The sequence below is a fragment of the Echeneis naucrates genome, chromosome 1 (genome assembly GCF_900963305.1).
Source record: "Echeneis naucrates chromosome 1, fEcheNa1.1, whole genome shotgun sequence".
Lineage (NCBI taxonomy): Eukaryota > Metazoa > Chordata > Actinopteri > Carangiformes > Echeneidae > Echeneis > Echeneis naucrates.
Genome location: NC_042511.1, coordinates 11,343,927 through 11,360,054, shown reverse-complemented (window position 1 = coordinate 11,360,054; position 16,128 = coordinate 11,343,927). Strand labels below are relative to the sequence as shown.

The window sequence follows — 16,128 nt, the reverse complement described above, 5'->3', positions numbered from 1 at the left end:
TATAAAGAACTAAAATGTAGCATTGTAATAACACAAATTCTGCGTTGATGGTTAGAGTCCTGACCTTTTCGCTTCTCGGAGCCAATGGGTGGATATTTCAGACTCCCTTTCTTTCTCTCTGTATGCCTGCTTTCACCTCTGTAGGGTGTCATCCATAAAAGGTCGCCCACCTTCACCTCTCCCCTGTCTACGCTGTGAGCAACATTTTGTGTATTTACTTTGTTTAAAGGCTAAGCTACAGGATCATTGTTGATTCGTTGATCATTGTTGTCGTCAAAAACAATGACCAGTCCCATAATGAATTGAGATATGACGTTTTTATCATCGTTGGAAATGAGGTAGTAGGTAGACCTTATGTGACACATCTCTTCTCTAACTATGCAAATGATATTTTTCAACAATAATAATGACAATACTTATTGTTAGTCCAGATTGTTACTGGTCAAACCATTTGATGGAGGCGGGTAACATAAGAAGTGTTTGCTGGCAGTGGATGGTGCTAGGAAACGCACCAAACCAGCGTTCTTTATTGTGGCGGGACATTAGTTTATTCCTTCATTTGGACCATGCCTCACATTTCGTTTGCTCCATGACATAACAGTGCTTCTGTGCACCATGTATAGGGCAGAAATGGCACTTAAAACCACCACTTGCTTAGTAGTGGTTTGTGTTTGTGTAGTTAATCTAATGATTGTGTGTGAGGCACCCAGTTGGCTGTTCTGTGGTGCATTGCCTTCTTGTGTAGCCACAGTAAAGCATGACATTATAGGCAGGGCTCAGATCTCACACGATGATGGTAAAGACAAGTTACAGGGCCCTGCACAGGGAGGTCCACTTCTGTTCTGGCAGATTCACAAAGAAAATTTGTACAAATTAGCTTATTCCGCATTTAAATGTCAATTATATATGTTATGAAAGAGGTCGCGAGTGCTCAAAACAGTAGAGGCCTGGCAGAGCTTAGGTCATAACCTGAAATCACCATTTGACAACTTGTTCTTACTCTTCAGTCATGGATGGGTGTCTGTGGTGATGAAACGTAATAGAAAGTGAAGAACTGAAAAACAGCTTACTGGTTTCAATGTTGTGGTTGATTGGTTAAATTATTGTCAAATGCTGTATCACTATTAAAACACAGTATATTCAGTATAACAATGCCTTTGGTTTTATATATATTTCAATAAATCTTTATTAACTGAATTTTCTCACTAACTAAAATTCTATTTAGCCTTATTCTCAGCCTTTGAGTGTGTAAAACACTCATTCTCTCAGATATTTTGTTATCAATAATCAATGTCATTAATGTATGTAGGGTAGCATGGTTGGTTAGCATTTCTGCCTCACAGCAGGAAGCGCTCTGGCTTTGAACCCTGAATACTATGAAAAAACATCCCTCTGCGCTGACATCAATACCTGCAGAGGATATATTTGTCAGTGCTCATTTTGAAGGCCTAATTAAAAAAAAAAAAAATACTAACACAAGTGAGCATTCAATGATGTCTCGGCTGAGGCCACAGCACTTTAATTAGCCCACAAAGAGCCACGTGGCACTGAGTCTCAGTCATCCTCAGACACTGTGCTGCAGTCACACAAATTGGGATCTGGCCTCAATTTGGATATTTAGTTGTGACGGGGCAGAATATTACACAAGTGCTCTGATGAGATGCAGGCAACATAATGATTTCATAAGAATAAACACTTTTCCAAACCTGCATGCGTACAGTGATCGGTTGTCAACGTAAGTGTTAACAAAGCCACAACAGCTGCCTGCTGATGAGTCCAAACGTGAACAGCAAATCTTTAGTGTGACTTTGAAAGAGTTCACTAACAGTAAACACATGGCAAATTTTCAGTTTCTCCTGGCTGAGCTTAATTATTGGCTGAAGGGGTGAAGGAGACGCAGAGCCACACGGTCTGCGGTGAAATGGGTGAAGCCAGACAGGAGGGAGCAGTCATGTGTGGCGGAGGAAGGTGGCTGTGAATTATGAAAACTTCATCTGAAAGTTACGTAAATACACATCATTCCTGTCTATTCACAAGCTTTGATCAGTCAAAAATCTTAAGCTTTCCAAGTAAAAAGAAAAAGTGCTGCGACTGACCACAATGCATTTTCTATTTTTATCTGAGTCAGTGAGAAAGAGATGTGGTAACCCCCACTGCCGGAAAACTTTCTGAAACAATAGCTCACGTAATACTTCACGTATTAAAAAAAAAAAAAAAGAGAGAGAACATCCCTGGTGAAAAAAAAATGAATCACCAATGTAATACATTTTATTTCAATACAGACAAAATCGAAAGTTACGTTCTACAACGGAACAGCAAAAGTTTACAGATCCTGAACGTGTGACTGTGGATCCACTACAGGAGCCCACACTACTCATCATTCAGGAATTAGTTCTTAAATTAGCTGCATACATAATGATCACTGCGTTTTTACAAATAAAAAAGCTATTTAACATCTGAAAATAAAACATGAAGTGAACTTGAAGGGTAAGATATTGGGAGAATACGCCAGATATTACTTTACTGCTGCTACTTTTGGATATGGTAGGATAATATGGTGCTCTATACTATACTATTGTTATTAAAGACTCCCCCAAGGTTCATAAAATTTCCCTCGACCTGAAGATGCGTCATGCTTTCTTAATCCAGCAAGATAGATGCTGTACCTCTGTCCAGATTAAAACTTGGGCCTTAATGGATTTTAAAGTCACTAAGTATTAGTACAGATTAATTTTTTTGTCGAGTTTTTTTGTCACATTGAAAATGTGCAGAGATGGAGACAATTCGATTGTTCCAAACTTCTCTGACATTAAATTAAAAGTAAGATAAAAGTTTGATAAATGTCTGCAGCCTTAAGATGTAAAAAATGCTGCATTTTTGAAAATAAAATTGAATTCAGAATTAAAACGGAGTCAAAAATGTCTTCACATACGACGACGTACTGCGTCATTTAAGAAAGGCTTTGCTGCCCTTATGTTTACATGTGGCTTTACCAGGGTTATCTTTAAAAAACACTTTAAAATCCATATAATAACAAACTTGAGGTGTTTGGATCTACATAGACCAAAGTCATTTCAATTAATTCCAAATTACAGATGATTAGGCTAAGTGCTTCAGTACAAACCTTAACTACAATGTCATATATATGAAAGCAAGTCCATGTAAGTGAACAGCCAGTGAACAAAGAACACCAAAATGTAAAGGAGAGGGGAATAGTGGGTTGCACTCATCTGAGGTAATACAGCCGATTTGTTCTGACAGTGGCAGGAGGGAGGAAAATTTGGCAGTAATCCATTTCTGTGAGGTGGTGGAAAAGGGGTGGCCAGGTGACACAAAGAAGAGGAGAGCCTGAGAAGTCTTGAGCCTCTTCTGAATCAGAAAATCATGGGCAGAGAAAAAGATTTTTTTGGGCTCTGGTCACTTCCCTTCCCAAGCATCTTCCCTCTGTCGGGCTGCCAGGCGCTTTTGTTCTGAAATATAAATCACAGACAGACAATTCAACATATAAATCAGCCAAAGCCCTTAAATAAACAGCACCTTGGTAATTTGTTGCTCTAAATTTGCAGCAGCATCTTTGCCACATTCAGGGAAAAGAAGAGCTGAAGCAAATTGAAGAGGCAGCTGCGAATGAATCCCATTCCAAGGACACGACGTTCAGCGCATGATGCATGTCTGCACTGGCATTACTGTGTGTGTTGCAAACTTAAAAAAAGAGCGGAGCAGAGTGCCCGAGCTAAGAACAAAGGAGTTTTTTATAGTTTGCTATACTCCAGGCCCTGATTTCCTGACTGGCTGCTCAGTGGATGGCCATTTGTGGTTTTCTGCGCCTGTATACTTATGTTCCATCTCTGAAGGGAAATGGCCGCTGCACTGATTATAGACCTGTTATGATCTGTACAGGAATGGATGGAGAGCAACTTCTCTTGGCATCAATCTGCAACTACACTTTCTGCACTTTTTTCTGTTACGTGTAATAACAGCTCCCACTTGTGGTAGAAGCATTGTCATACAAACAATTTACACTTTTGTGCTCATCTAGAGAAGCCTAGAGAGGCCAGTATTCTTTGCCCCTCTGCGTGACACATATCAACCCCATTATTTCCTTAAGAACACTATTTTTAGCAAATTGAGCCTACGAGTAGACATAGCACACAAGCTCTATGTTAAAAGAGCAGCAGTGCAGGTTAGACAGGGGCAGAGGGGGTACCACTAATCACATTATAGCTCATTGTGCAAGAGCAAAATAAATAAATGAGCATAATGTCTCTGTGCATGACGCACCTCTCGCTTCCTGCAGTTTCCTCTTTTCTGCTTCGCGCTGCTCCTTTGTCAGGTTGCTCTTTACACCGAGGGCACCAATCACAAGCTTGCGGGCCAGTGCTGCACTCGTCTGAGGTCTCTCTTTAGCAGGCAAAAGGTCATCTGGTGATCATTGGAAGTGGAAAAGGTACACAGACCGTATGAACCTTTAAATGTGTAAGGTACAGCAGAAAAACAAATACAGAAGTGGGAAGAGAGATCATTTGTACCTGAGCAGCTGCGGGCTTTAGCTTTTAAAGCAGCTGAAGATTTAGAAAGTGGTCGCAACTTCATCAGTGGATGTTTGGATCTCAGAGCTTCACGGGCTGAATAAGAGATAAGACACAATTAAATGCGTTGTTCAATGTGTACTCAATACAAACAAGAAAGCAAATTTGTAATTGTGTCAAGCAGACTTTCAGATGTTTTCCTGATCATCTTTACCAGTTCTCCTCTTTGCATCCCCCTAAACCACTGTTGATGTGAAGCAGAGCTTAACTAACCTGCTATGGGGCTTGAGAAGATGCCCAGGACTTGGTTGTCATCAATCCACTTAATGTCAAAACCTCTCTTTCTGGAATTACAAAAAAGGAGATAAGAAAATGAAAACAATCCCTGAGATGATTTTCTCCACTTTCTATGAAGTCATGATCTCAAAAATAAAATAATTCAGAAAACAAAGTCAGCTACATCCACCAAAGTTTTATATACTATTGTGATGATAATCTTAAAAAGTAGCAAGGACAAACTATTGAGTAGGGACTATATAGTCTATGTTATATATTACTTTTTGATATTAGAAGATTTGCTGTTGTACGCAGGATAACACATACTGATAGCACTGAAATAACTTTAGAAGGTCTTCCATCTTAAACTCTGCAGGAAAGTCATAGATCTCCACAATGTGTGAGAGCTCCTCCTCCTCCTCGTCATCATCATGATCATAAACTTGATCCATGTTGTAGTAGTCAAACCTAGGCTCCTGGATTGACTCCTTCTTTCTACCCTCCTTCAAAGCCAGCTGGTGGGAAGATCACAAGAAAAAGAAGCCAATCAGATCGCTGCGCTTGAATTATACTTCTCTGCCTTTATGTTTTCACTGGGTGTTGAAATGAACTTGGAAGTGAGTGTATGTGAAAGTTGGGGATAGTTCCTGTGGCTAAGTATTGTTTTGTGTGTCGCCTGACCCACTGCCAAGCTCTCACCTCTTCAAGCAGGTGTGGATCCAAACAATCCCCATCATCATTAAACAAAGTGTCCCAGCTGTCCCCCTCCCCGTTTTCCTCCTGAAGAGAAGTGGCCTCCAGCCTGGATAAGACATCTGCCTCTATGCTGGCTGACTCTGGCTCGCCGTTCGCCTTCACATCTGGATCTTGTTCTTCCGTCTCCACATGAGGCTTAATGTCATTGTCTCCTCCAGCAGGAGCCGCCTTATCTGCCCCTCCGGCCTTGTCCTTCTTGTTCTTAGCGTTCTTCCGAGCCTTATCTGTGTAACGAGGCCTGGGTCTCGGCTTAACTTCTCCCTGAGCCTGAGCTTTGTTTTTGGAGGGGTGAACTCGTTGTTTTGGGACGTACAGAGCCTGACTGGGCTTTTTTGACTGAGAGGGAGGTGTGGCTGCTGCTGCCTGGGTTGGAGCACAGTCTTCTTTTGGTTGTTCCAACTCCATTGTTAAATGATGTTATCAAACCATCTGGATCATAGAGGAGGAAAAACAGAAGAGGCAATGCAATGAAAAAAATGCCTTGATATCGTGGACTACATCATGATTTCATTGAGAATATTAATTAACTGTACGGCAATTCGCGCAACTCTGTAAACCAGTCTAGAAATTAACCCGGTAGCATTTAATCTAATGAAATATATGTAAGTTAAATGGGGTTGGCTAACGATTCCGCTAACTAGCTACATTTCTTCTCACCGCGGCGAATCTCCGACATTAAGACAACAATATGACGCTAATATAATTTTACGTGTGATAATCATCTTATAAATCTATTTTCATTCAGTCAACTATTACCACAATGGCACAGGATGGTTGTGTCTCTTTCGGCTTCCCGTGTTTGGTTTGTTTAGCAACAGATTTTCGTCGCACTTCTGACGTAACCGTGGGGCGGCTCAAGGGAATGCTGGGAGATGGTGTTCTTGCGAGGTGCTGCTGGCGGAGCCGCTCTGCGGGACGAGCACACATTAGTTTAAATTAGTATGAATGAATCATCGCCCAGCTTTTTATTTCTGCATCTGAAGTTTCGTTTATGTGCTGCTGATTCAATACGTTTGAACGGCACCATCCCCAAAAAACAACATCTGCTTCTCCCACACAAAAGCCAGCTCAGCCATTGGCCATCGTCTTCATTATTCACGACGCTCGTCACTGATTGGTCGAACTCCTCCACGTTACACAAGCTGTTTCGTAAATTTTGACTGCAGAAGTTGTGTAAGGTCGGTTTGACAACAGCCCAGCTTCACACACATCAGGCCGTCAGGTAAGAGACACTGAAGGAATCAAACTCCCGTGGGAGTCAATGCAGAGCCAGACAGGGGTGAAAGGAAGCTCCCTGCAGGGTGCACGGTCATTATTAACAGCATTTCTACTGAGACTGATTTAGTAATAAAGAGGTACAGAAATGTTCTAGCCTGTGCAAGTTGCATGGTAATTCAAATGTAAGATAGGTTTCACTCAGCAGGAAAGCAGAGCCGTTCACAAGCAGAAAAAGAGAGAAACACTTAAAACTGTAATTAATTTCGAGCTGCCACTGTAAGTAAGTAGTTTTCACTTTTTGCTCACTTAAAACATTACTTTTAGTCCTTTCACAGGACTGACGATTTATTTCGATGTGTTTGTGCTGTTTATCTGTATTTTTTGATTCCAATGGCAAAAACTCAAACCAAACAGCAACAGTTAAGATGTGCTAAACGTATTCCCACATAAGATAGGAAGACTCAAATGTGGAGGCGGAGCTTGAATTTTGAATAAACTGTCTCATAATTCTGTTTGGGAATGAGGAATGCTTCGGCGTTATATGAAGATGTTATGCTCTCTATGTCTGCGCAGGGCCCTCACCTCTGCTCTGTGCCCCATCAGGTCGCAGTCATGTTTGGTTCAGGTATGCTGCTCCTCCTGTGGGTCGGGCTTTGGCACTGGTCTCAAGCTCAGAGCTCTCAGCCCATGTTCCAAGTTGTAACACAGACAATGCTGCCTCCTGACAGTCTACACAACCCAACACAGCTCAACTATGGCATGGCCGTAACAGATGTGGATGGCGATGGCGATCTGGAAGTGGTGGTGGCAGGGTGAGGGGTTGATGGCATGCAGATGATGTAGCTGGAAGATAGTTTCCTTGTGTAGAAACATTCATATGAGGGCAATGTTCTTCCTTAGGTACTATGGGCCCAACCTGGTGCTGAAGTACAATCGCACCCAAAACAGGCTGGTGAACATTGCTATTGATGACCCTAACTCTCCATACTACGCCCTGAGGGACAGAGCAGGTAACGCTATTGGAGTTACAGCCTGTGATGTGGATGGAGACGGACGTGAGGAGATCTACTTTCTCAACACAAATAATGGCTACTCCGGTAAATAGCCCAAAACTGTAAAGCCCCAGCAAGGCATTTCAGTGATATTAACGACTTTTCCACGTGATACAACTTTTCTGTGTTTTACGCAGGGCGAGCAACTTATTTCGACAAGCTCTTCAAGTTTCGTAATGGCCGCTTTGAGGATCTTCTGGGTGATGACCTCAATGTCCGTCGTGGCGTTGCAAATCTCATGGCGGGACGTTCTGTTGCCTGTATTGACAGAAAGGTCCATAGGCTCACTTTACCGCTCTATTCATATGAAGTTCCACTGTTTGATTCATTTCTCAATTTTCCCTAAAGTTTTCCTTCTAAAACAATCCCTTCCTCTCATTTCACGTTTGCGGTTACCTCACAGGGAACAGGCCGTTATTCAGTCTACGTGGCCAACTACGCCAGCGGCAGCATTGGTGCTCACGCCCTCTTAGAGATGGACGAGGCTGCCAGTGACGTGAGCAGAGGCATCATCGCACTGTCTGATGTGGCTGCTGAGGCTGGAGTCAACAAGCTCACAGGTGGCCAGGGATTTGGCTGGATGAGTGAAATTTTGTGGTGGTTTGAGGTTGTCATTTACACCGTGGTTGTTGTGCAGGTGGTCGAGGTGTGGTGGTTGGACCAATCCTGAACCAGGCCAGGTCTGATGTGTTCTGTGACAATGAGAATGGAAACAACTTCCTGTTTAAGAATAATGGTGATGGGATATTTGTAGACGTGGCCAAACAGGCTGGTGAGTATGGCACAGAGAGGAATGAACAGAAGTAAACAAAAGTTTTGTTATTTTGGAAAATATCATTATTGGCTCCACATTTTAAAAGCAACAAGAGATGGTGGCATCAATCTTCTCATCTAAGCCTCAGCAACAAAAGACGATTTTGGTTTATATGGGGAGAATCTGTGAGGATTGCTCTCTGCCACAATCTGACCACTAGATGTCATTAAAGATATCATAACTCTTCAAAGAGAGTTTAAATACAACACACTACATACACACTAAATATTTTTGAATGAAGTAGCCTTTGTTAACACTATGTCCATATCAATAGGGGTAGAGGACCGGTACCAACACGGCAGGGGAGTAGCACTAGCTGACTTCAACGGTGATGGAAAGACAGACATTGTTTATGGCAACTGGAACGGCCCACACAGACTTTTCCTGCAGGGCAGCAACTCTATGTTTCGGGTAGGAGAAAAGAACAGGACAGTGACCGAAAGAATATCAAATAAAGGTGCAAAAATAGAAAGAGGATTTCAAAAGTTGTGTTTTGTTGTGCAGAATGTAGCCACAGGAGGATTTGCTACACCTTCCCCGATTCGCACAGTCATGGTCGCTGACTTTGATAATGACAAGGAGCTGGAGGTGTTTTTCAATAATATTGCCTACAGAGGAAATGCCCCAAACAAGCTCTTCAGGTAAGATCCTGATTATTATTTGGACTCAAGTTATAAATTGAGGCTTCTAGCTGCTAAGAAATACAAAATAATTCAAAGTGTAACTTATCTTGTGTGTGCTGCAGGGTGTCAAGGAGAGCTAATGCGGACCCGTTGATCCAGGAGCTTCATGTGGGAGATGCTGCAGAACCGCAGGGAAGAGGAACAGGTCAGTCAGCTGTAAGCTGAGAGCAGGGGACATCTGACTGCGAATTTTTATCAAACTTATTTTAAAACGGCATGTCTCTGCACCCGCTCCCTTCGGATGAGATTTATAGAGACACAGCTGTCAGGGTGAAGCTCTTATGTAGGTCAGAGCAGTGACAGCTCTGTCTGTGTTGGACAGGTGGCACAGTGACAGACATTGATGGGGACGGACAGCTGGACCTGCTGCTGGCACATGGAGAGAGTGCCCAGCAGCCTATCTCTGTCTTCAAGGTCACACAGGTGTGTGCGTGTGTGCGTTTGTGTTTTGCTGTGCATGTCGTTCATGAGATCCAGGCTCTGGTTCCACAGCCTCGCTTATCATCCTTGTCACCAGGGCTCATCGAATAACTGGCTGCGGGTCATCCCTCGCACACAGTTTGGCTCATTTGCCCGGGGTGCCAAGGTAACAGCCTTCACCAATCAGAGTGGAGCTCACACACGCATCATTGACGGAGGCTCTGGGTACCTGTGTGAGATGGAGCCTGTTGCCCACTTTGGCTTAGGTAACAAACTCCACATGTTAAACTTTACAGACACCAAGAGAGAACACATCCTCATGTAAAAGATGGGACATCTTACTGTTATTTGTTGTTGCATGTATTAAGCCCAATATGGACAAAAAAAATTTTTTTGGCCTGTGACTCTCAGGAAGTGACATGGTGAAGGTACTGGAGGTGTCATGGCCAGACGGCAGCACCATCACTCGAACCGTTCAGGCTGGAGAAATGAATTCAGTGGTGGAAGTATCCTATCCCAGAGAAGGGGAAATGTTCACACTTGCCAGTGACACGCAGGTATCGAGTACAGCTCTGCACCGTGACCTATGAATATCTCTAATGTTTTTTACATATATTCTCTTTCCTCTCACTTTCAATGCAAGTTCAACCAGATGCAATTTTATTAAAAAAAAAAAAAATCTGTGCTTTTTTTTTTTTCTTTCCCCCTTTTTTTTTCAGTGTGGTAAAGGATTTGTTGTCAAGAATGGGCACTGTGCAGGTAGGCAGACTCTAAGTAACTTGTTAAATGAAATGAAATATTCATTTATTTAATATTTAATTTTGTTTTATGTTTATGTTTTTACAGGTCTATAAGAACAATTGCAAGAAAACAAAAGTGGTGGGAGCTTGATCTGTATTTGTATTTCCTATACTCTATGAGTAGTTCTAATATTTTGAGTTTCTTATTCTTTTATAATTTTTCATTATTCATTTTTCCTACTACTGATACGCCATTGATGTTGTTTCCTATGAGTCATTGCAAACACTCTAAATAAACTGCTGAAATCTATATTCTGGATGAGTCACATTATTATTTCATAGATCCAAAAAGAAGTCACAACCATCTTTGAGAAACACAGCCCACTTAGTCTTGCATGCAACCTGCACTCAAACACAACCAAGTGTTTGGTTTTCTCGCTGAAACAGAATCGAACAAGACCTGAATGCTGACAAGGGAAATATACTGACATCCTTTAATCCTTTGTCCAAAAATATATCTCCTCCTTTTCATATCACCAGTCCCTGTGACTTCCCTGTCCTTCAATGTAAGACAATTCCACTGTGTTGTCTTCACCTCATTCTGTGTTTTGGTCTTTTTCCCCATTCTGTCCTATGATCCATGCAGCCTTGGCTCCGTTTTACATTCATGTCCACTCTGCTTCTGTCTCCATCTTTGAGGCCTCCTGTTTGAAGACAGTCTTACCACAGTGTGTCTTGTTGCTGTCTGCTCTGGCAGAACTCAGGGGCTGGTAGTCTACAGGGCAACAATGGCACAGTAAGAAAGCCTTGATTCAGCTCTGCTTGTCTGGGGCAAACACTGACTCCCAGTGACATGCAGCAACATCCAAATACGCCATTTGGCTATTCTAATCTCTGGGCTGGGTACATGCTATAAGTGAAGGCTAAAGAGTTGCGATCACTATCCCCTTAACCCAGCTAAAGGTGCCAAATTTAGCCAAAATGTCAAGTTTTTCAAAATACGAAACTATTATTCTGCCATAATCCATGCTTTGTGTTTATATTATCATCTTTACGTACACTGGCTTTATTGGTTACCAGTATAACAAGCGATGGCTCTGTTTTGTTGGTGTGTCCCAGTAAGCCCACACAAGCACCCCGAAACTGAGCATGTTAAATGTTAACAAGCATGGAAAATCATTCTTCTTCTCTTATGCGCGCTTTTTCTAATGTGAAAGGTCAATGCGTCTTTTGTGAAACAAGTCTATACTGATTAACAATAACTATCCCTGCACTCATTTACCAGCAAATAACCTGCGTTCATTGGAAAGGCCTTATTAAAACAGAAAAGCCACTTTCACAGTAGTCCTTTCTATTGAACAATAAGATATCTTTAAAGAAGTGTTAATTGATTTGTATCAGATTCATTTGTTGTTGTGTATCTGTTCACCCGGTGAATGTATGTCCATGATTGTCCATTACAAGTCAACTTTGGTCGAAAATTGTTTTTAGGCAAATATCGTACATATCATATACTAACATGCTGCTATTATCTGCTATGACAGTTCAGATACTCGGCTATTGGTCCACTTTGCGTATTTACAGTAGAATAATAATGAAAGATGAGCTCTGTGCAGCTGTGATGAAACAATATTTATTTGACAACAGCCTGATACAATCACTGCCGTGTGTCAAACAAGAAGCTGTACGAAAATTAGTTCTTGCACAAAATGTCACCAAAATAAAACACATTAAAATTGTCAAGCCAGTTTTTGGCAGTCAATGTTCTTTGGAAGGGTTGATATATTTTCAAACAGAACAGGTAAGATTCAGGAAGACATTTTGACCTACTCTCAGTCTAATTACTGGTGCATTTAATGCACAGTAAGTCTTTGCATAATCAAAATTTAGGAAATGTTGGCCTCTCATTGAAATCAAGAGGTTAGAACTTAAATGTTTGTGTATCTAATTACTGTTATTTGAGCGATATAGAAGATCTGCTACAACATATATACATGGACAGGCTCAGTGACATTCATCTGCTGCCAGACAGCATGATTCACAGCAGAGGTGATGGAGGAAGAGATCCCTCATACAGACAATCTGGGCACCCACAAGATGAAACTTTGTGGCGCTCTGCTCAAGCACTTGTTCTTTTAGCATTCGCTAACATCACAGAAAATACCTTAAAAAGCTGCTGTCCGATGTGCAGGGTTCGTAGTGATTGGTTCGGTTTCATTCTCCTGGTTGGTCCAGTCTGGTCTAAGTGCAGCTGTGATGACTGAGGTATGAGGTTTGGTGAGGCTTGTGGTCTTCACTCCTGTCTCAATACTTCTCAACATTTCTTTTTCACTTCCGTCCATCCTTTTATCACCCACCAAAACAGGACAGGAAGGAAGGTAGCGGTATGATCACGCCAAGTATTACTAGCTGGATTTTCTTTTCTTTTAGATATTTCATTCAAACATCACTACCAGTGTGCATGCATATTGCTTTGCAGGGCACTACTAAAACTGTGTTTTAAATGTTCATTCTTTAAAAAAACGAACAAAAAAAAAAAAAACAACACACTGCCAATTTAAGCATTTGTTGAAAGGTCAAGAAAAAAATAAGTTAGACAATCCTTTGAGTAAAACTCAGGTATGTGTGTGGTAAGTATTGGAACAGGAGCGGTCATTGTCCTAACGTCTCCTCCAGGGTTTTGAGTGATCGGGGGACATGGTCATCAGGAAGTACCCGGTCATCGAGCAGTGCTGCCGGACACAGAGCTGCTGCCAGAACTGGAGCCACTGGAGCCCCGGTCTTCATATATAGAAATCTCTATCTGGAGAAGTTAGTCAGGGACTGATACTTCATCACTGAGTGTGGTTCATTCAACACAATTGCTGTCCATACTCATGTACACATGCACCCACAAATGTTGAAAAAGGATACAACACGCATTCCCCTTTCTATGGGATCTGTGATGAGCAGACCTCTGGGAGCATAGATCTTCTCATTCTGTTCTTGAATGTACTTGGCTATCTTCTTCAACACCTATCACACGGAACCAAAAGAAAGTGAGATAAAGAAATATGTTCCTTAGAACTTAAAATTGAGATCACCAGTCCGACCTTCTCATAGCGTGTCTCCATACAGAGGAAGATGAGATATGCTGTAGTGCAGGCCAGACACCCTTCAAAGTAAGACTGCCCTCCGATCTTTTCTGCTTCTGCGTAGTAGTTATTCAGAGTCTTCACAGTGTCCTCAAACAGTGTCCGCTCAATCTGGAGGAATATGCAGGACAGTCATAGAAGGGACATTGTGCACAGTGATAAAAGTGAACTCATCATTGTTCACCTTATTTTAAATGGCATTTTTTGAAGCCATAACAATGATGTGAAATCTGGCAAGTTCTTTATCAGCTGATTATGGTTGGGTCAATAAAATAATCCAGAAATAGTAAAACGTACAGACAGAAAGCTGTGTCTGTCATGCTGGCCATCATAAAACTTTGCATTTGAGAAACTGGACCAATGAAATCCATAGCATTTTATTTTTAAAAATACTAATTAATAATTCAAACTAATATTTAATATTAAAGCTCATGAATATTACTGATATACATGCACATGTTGTCAGCATGTTTAGCTGACAGTGCCTTGAGTCTTGGCCTTCTGTTTCCTCACCCTGCTCTCCAGCTCAGATGGGAACTTGGTCTGAAACTTGCAGGTGGTTCCTTCACTGTAGTCCCTCTGGATAAAGACTTTGTTGGCCAGAGATGCACTGTGCCTCAGCTCCTGCAGGTTGTGGAACTGAGGACACACATCCATGCACAAGCCATGAAGGTTAACACAATATCGCTTAAATGAGTCCCCAGAGAGAGAGAGAGAAAGAGACAGAGAGGGAGGGAGAGAGGGGGAGAGGGAGAGGGGGAGAGAGAAAGAGAGAGAGGGAGAGGGGGAGAGAGAGAGAGAGAGAGAGAGAGAGGGAGAGGGGGAGAGAGAGAGAGGGGGAGAGAGGGAGAGAGAGCTACACCCCTCTGTGTGCCTCTTTCTTGCCAATGTGTACAAACAGAGGCTGATTCGGAAGCATGGGATGATAGAGGAGATGTGATCAATCACTCCGTGGACCAGTGACTGCGCTCATTTCTGCCTTGTTGTCTCTTGGAACAGGGCCAAGCATTGGACACACTATCCTTCTACACACACACACACACACACACACACACACGCACGCACGCACGCACGCTTTCCCTTAGTGTCCCTTAGGACAAGAGACAACATTTCACTACAACTCAGAACAGATCGATCAAGTGGTACAAGATGAAGCAGACTGATAAAAAGCAAGCCACACACACACACACACACACACACACACACACACACACACACACACTCCTGTAATTGTGGCACGAGGAGCAGAGGTCGGAGCGGCGTGGCATCTGTCCATGGTGCTGAAAGCTGGTTCCCTCTCTGTGTGTGTCTGTGTGTGGTCACCGGATTAACGGGGCGTTTGAACAGACGCAAACAGTCCTGCTTCCACCGAAACAGCTTAACATCTCGGGGAGAGAACCGCGCGGTTTCCGCCTCATTCCTGTGTCCGTGAAGCGCAGCTCACTTTCTAAATTCTAGAAATTACAGAAATTTAAGATTATTGTTTTTTCGGTCTCTGATTTCTTTGAAAATACCAAAACACGTTTGCATAAAAGAGAAAAGAAGAGAAAAGAAGACGCGAGAGACCTGCCCTTGGACGGAGCTGGAATGATAATGCAGGACACGGTCGTCGGTCCTGATTTAAGTGAGCCACATCTGAATTCCGGTCCTTCGGTGCGCAGCCTCGGCGCCCCCTCCGGACTGCCTATCTGCCCGTGAACCCGCTTCCATCCAAACCACAGCACGCTGCCACTGTTTGAAACCCGAGCAGAAAATGAACCCGATGATATCGCTATGTCTTACCTCTGTCGCCATGTTGCCATCCGTGGCCGTAGGGACTAGTCCCTGCATGAGCTGAAATTGCTTTACTGGGACGCGGGGACGGATTGGAGGAGCGGAGGGGGGAGGGCAGGGCGGGGAGGGGAGGGGAGGGGCGAGCACAAGTCCAGGTTTAGATCATCACATGGATTCAGACTCCCTCATGTCTCATGAGTTTGGACTTAAATAGCCAATGTGTATTCAACAATGGTTGCGTTGTGTCAGTGTCCCCTAATAAAACATGACAAAGTGACGGGATCCAGCACCCAGGAGCCAAACCAGCTCAGCTAACATTCATTATTTTTGCTCAGGTTCCTAATGTAGTCTGAAAAAAGCTGTATATGGGACTCATCACCAAACTGTTTCCTGTTTACACATCTAGATTAGAACAACGGTACTATTCATGTGGAGTCATACTTTTGAAGTGATGAATTTAAATCCAATATTCACTTTGATAGTAGTTTAGGATTGCTTCTTTGTTTTCTTTAACCCAGGGGGGGAAACATCTAAATGCTTCACTGTGTTCACATGACAGTCGAAGGAAGCTGTTGCATCTGAAAACAACAGACTGGGTCACTTCATAGCTGAGGAGAACGACAGGCCTTTACATTACTGTTACAGTTTGTGGAATTGGACTCACGTTTGAATCATCCAAAAGACAATTTGAATCAGACATTCCTCAATAGTATAAATGGATTTACTTATTTAT

The 16,128-nt window shown here is 42.5% G+C and overlaps 3 protein-coding genes across 3 annotated transcripts; 1 reads left to right on the top strand and 2 right to left on the bottom strand.

Moving 5' to 3' along the window:
- Positions 1 to 2,256: 2,256 nt before the first annotated feature.
- Positions 2,257 to 9,404, bottom strand: r3hcc1l (R3H domain and coiled-coil containing 1-like). The gene is made up of 9 exons (XM_029510944.1): positions 8,228 to 9,404; positions 7,362 to 8,089; positions 6,318 to 6,469; positions 5,505 to 5,990; positions 5,133 to 5,320; positions 4,803 to 4,873; positions 4,530 to 4,625; positions 4,282 to 4,422; positions 2,257 to 3,470 (listed from the first exon to the last, which is right to left on the bottom strand). The coding sequence occupies exons 4-9, from the start codon at positions 5,964 to 5,966 to the stop codon at positions 3,418 to 3,420; spliced, it is 1,011 nt and encodes a 336-aa protein (XP_029366804.1). The 5' UTR covers positions 5,967 to 5,990; positions 6,318 to 6,469; positions 7,362 to 8,089; positions 8,228 to 9,404; the 3' UTR covers positions 2,257 to 3,417.
- On the top strand, positions 6,724 to 10,792 carry crtac1a (cartilage acidic protein 1a). The gene is made up of 14 exons (XM_029510931.1): positions 6,724 to 6,783; positions 7,383 to 7,591; positions 7,680 to 7,876; positions 7,969 to 8,105; positions 8,235 to 8,391; positions 8,469 to 8,603; positions 8,920 to 9,056; positions 9,150 to 9,286; positions 9,391 to 9,473; positions 9,651 to 9,751; positions 9,846 to 10,014; positions 10,160 to 10,305; positions 10,468 to 10,507; positions 10,595 to 10,792. Exons 2-14 carry the CDS (start codon positions 7,392 to 7,394, stop codon positions 10,600 to 10,602), a joined length of 1,647 nt encoding a protein of 548 aa, XP_029366791.1. The 5' UTR covers positions 6,724 to 6,783; positions 7,383 to 7,391; the 3' UTR covers positions 10,603 to 10,792.
- A 1,351-nt stretch (positions 10,793 to 12,143) lies between these two features.
- golga7ba (golgin A7 family, member Ba) lies at positions 12,144 to 15,461 on the bottom strand. The gene is made up of 5 exons (XM_029507513.1): positions 15,405 to 15,461; positions 14,136 to 14,261; positions 13,581 to 13,733; positions 13,402 to 13,503; positions 12,144 to 13,291 (listed from the first exon to the last, which is right to left on the bottom strand). Exons 1-5 carry the CDS (start codon positions 15,450 to 15,452, stop codon positions 13,208 to 13,210), a joined length of 513 nt encoding a protein of 170 aa, XP_029363373.1. The 5' UTR covers positions 15,453 to 15,461; the 3' UTR covers positions 12,144 to 13,207.
- Positions 15,462 to 16,128: the final 667 nt, after the last annotated feature.